At 33.9% G+C, this 3172-nt stretch overlaps 1 protein-coding gene across 1 annotated transcript in view; it reads right to left on the minus strand.

Annotated features, from left to right (window-relative positions):
* GSTCD (glutathione S-transferase C-terminal domain containing) overlaps positions 1 to 3172 on the minus strand; it is a 274623-nt gene that overhangs the window by 220806 nt on the left and 50645 nt on the right. Inside the window, exon 3 of the mRNA XM_007948293.2 lies at positions 1553 to 1804. Coding sequence (XP_007946484.1) covers positions 1553 to 1804 — 252 coding nt within the window. The remainder of the gene's footprint in view (positions 1 to 1552; positions 1805 to 3172) is intronic.

The raw sequence follows: 3172 nt of genomic DNA on the forward strand, positions 1-3172 counted from the left end.
TCTTCTGTGTCTGTGTTAATTGGTTTCCCTTTTCTTTGTTGAAGAGGGTCTGTGCAATCCTTCTGCCTAGTCCGCCATCTTGCCGGAACCTCTCCACGTTCTATTCTGAATCCACTTTGTATTTCTAGAAATTCCCTGCCAATATATCATCACTACAACCATTTTTGAATCTTCAGCAAAATTTTTCTTTCATGAATTATTAACGATATTGTCCAATAAATTCCAAATTCTGTTGGGTCACCTTTCTTTGGAATGGGTACAAATCTGAAATGCTGCCAGTTGGTTGGCCAGGTAGCTGTCTTCCAAATTTCCTGGCACAGACAAGTAACCGCCTCCAGAGCTGCATCGATTTGTTGAAACATCTCAATGGGTATTCCATGAATTCCTAGAACTTCATTTTTCACCAATTCCTTCAGTGCTGCTTGGATGTTTTCCTTCAATAACATTGGTTCTTGATCATCTATTACTTTCTAAAATGGTTGATTATCGATCAATTCTTTTTCATACAGTGACTCTGTGTATTCCTTCCATCTTCTTTGATGTTGCCTGCATCATTCAATATTTTGCCCACAGAATCTTTCAATATTGCAACTTGAGGTTGAAATTTTTTCTTCAGTTCTTTCAGCTCGAGAAATGCCAAGCGTGTTCTTCCCTTTTGGTTTTCTAACTCCAGGTCTTTGCACATTTTGTTATAATAATTAACTTTGTCTGCTTGAGCTGCTCTTTGAAATCTGTTCAGCTCTTTTATCTTGTCATTTCTTCCATTTGCTTTAGCTATTCTTCACTCAAGGGTAAGTTTCAGAGTCTCTTCTAACATCAATTTTGGTCTTTTTTCCTTTCCCGTCTTCATTTCCAACTTCCAAATTCCAATCACCAGTGATAATCAAAACATCTTGATTGCATGTTTGGTCAACTGCAGACTGCAGAAATTTGGTAAAAATCTTCAATTTCTTCATCTTTTGCTTTGGTGGTTGGTGTGTAAATTTAGATAATAGTCATACTAGTACTACAAGAAATAAATTATGCCATGAAGAGGAAAAAATCATTCATATGCATCCTTATTAAGGCATTAAAATCAACAAATAGAGTAAAAACAAAATTCAAAGAATTCCAAAATCCTAAATATAGGTAAAACCTTAGACAGCAAATTGACATATTCATTTTCATATATGTTTAGCTTCTAATTATTATCTTAAAATAGAAAAGACTGAGCCTAAGTCTTGCAACAGTGAGAACATTACACTTGACAAGGTGTGATGCTATCTTGATCAATGTCTTGAATATTTAAAAAAAAATTCATAAAAAAACACATTTTTCAAGCTTACATTGTGATTTAACCCCAAAGATGCATAATATTATAAATATTCAATTCACTATACTTCATATAAATGCAAAAGACTATCTGAAATATTTGGTAAAGAGTGAATTGAGATAGTTACAAATAAAATTGAAAGCTTATATAATGTCAAAATATCACTACCAGTTGGGATAGAATTCTCACCAATGTTATCACATGGAATTTAAAAAAGACTTAGTAAACAATTTTACTTACCATTAACTTGGTCATAGTTGGCCTTGGTCCGCCTATAAATGAAGAATCATTTTGCTCCTCTATACCTGGCACCTCACTTAGAAGGGTATGCTGTTCATGTGATGTGGTCAGCAACTCTGGTAAATCAAGAAATTGAATTCCACACTTAAAAGCAGCTGTTTTTACTTTTGGCACTTCCTGGATCCTCTGGTACCAAGATGCTAGCAATGGAAATTCTATCAGCTTTTCAGGAAGTTTCTTACAGATAATTACCTAGGAAGGAAAAGAACAAAACACATTATACGTTGTTTCTGCTGTATTGAGGTGTATACTTTACACAGCATAATATCTATCCATTTTCAATCAGTTTGTTTTAGTAAATTTATACAGTTCTTCAATCATTAGAAAATCCAGTTTTAGAATACTTCCATCCCCCTAAAAAGTTCCTATCTGCAGTCAGCTCTGCCTCATGGCCATTCACAGACAACCACTAATGTTATTTCTGTCTCTATAGTTTTGCCTTTTCCAGACTTTGACATAAATAGAATCATACAGTATACTTCTTGCCTTTTTTTTTAGCATTATGTTCATGAGGCTTATCCATATAGTCACATTTATCAGCAGCTTCATCCTTCATATTTAGGAGTAATTACTATCGTCCATTGTGTGGTTATACCATATTTTGCTTAACCATTCACCAGTAATGAACATTTGAATTATTTCCAATTTCTGTCTATTATGAATAATTCTTCTATACTTATTCACATACTACTAGTCTTTATGTAGAAATGTCTTCATTCCTTACGAATGGTTGTCTAGAAGTCAAGTCACTAGGTTGTATCGTAAGTACATGTTTAATATTTTAAAAAGCTGCCAAACATTTCCAGTGGCTGTACCATTTTGTTTTCCTACAGCAGTCTATGAAGGTTTCAGTTTCTCCACATCCTTCTCAACACTTGATATGGTCAGTCTTTTCTATTTTAGCCATTTTAGTAGATGTGCAGTAGTATCACATTGTGATATTAAATTCCATTTCCCTATAACTAATGATGTTATGGATCTTTTCATGTACTTATTTGCCATGCATATGACTTCTTTGAAGTGTCTTCATGTTTTTGTTGTTGTTATTGTGTTGGTCATTTGTTTTTAGTATATCACCTTTCCCTTCACCCAAATCAATACTTTTCTCTTACCTATATAGAAATTTTCCCTCCCTGTCACTACCATCCCTGGTAACCAATAAAGAAATTTCTTCCATATGTAAACCTTTCCTTGGTTTTTTACAATGGTAGACAAATACAATATTTGTCCTTCTATGATTGACTTATTTCATTTAGCATAATGTCCTCCAAGTTCATGCATGTTATGAGGTGTTCGGAAAATTCTACATTATTCTTTAGTGTTGCATAGTATTCCATTGTGTTCATGTACTATAGTTTGGTTACCCATTCACCTATTGATTGGCTGTTGTTTACATCTCTTTGCTATTGTGAATGGTGTGACAGTGAACAGGGGTATGCATATATCTAATCATGTCCTGGCTCTCACTTCTCTAAGATATATAACTAGCAATGGCATTGCTAGAGCAAATGATATTTCTATTTCCAACTTTTTAAGGAATTGCCATACCATTTTCCACAG

This window comes from Orycteropus afer, unplaced genomic scaffold (assembly GCF_000298275.1).
Source record: "Orycteropus afer afer isolate SDZICR_OR568_19922 unplaced genomic scaffold, OryAfe1.0 scaffold00211, whole genome shotgun sequence".
Classification (NCBI taxonomy): Eukaryota; Metazoa; Chordata; class Mammalia; order Tubulidentata; family Orycteropodidae; genus Orycteropus; species Orycteropus afer.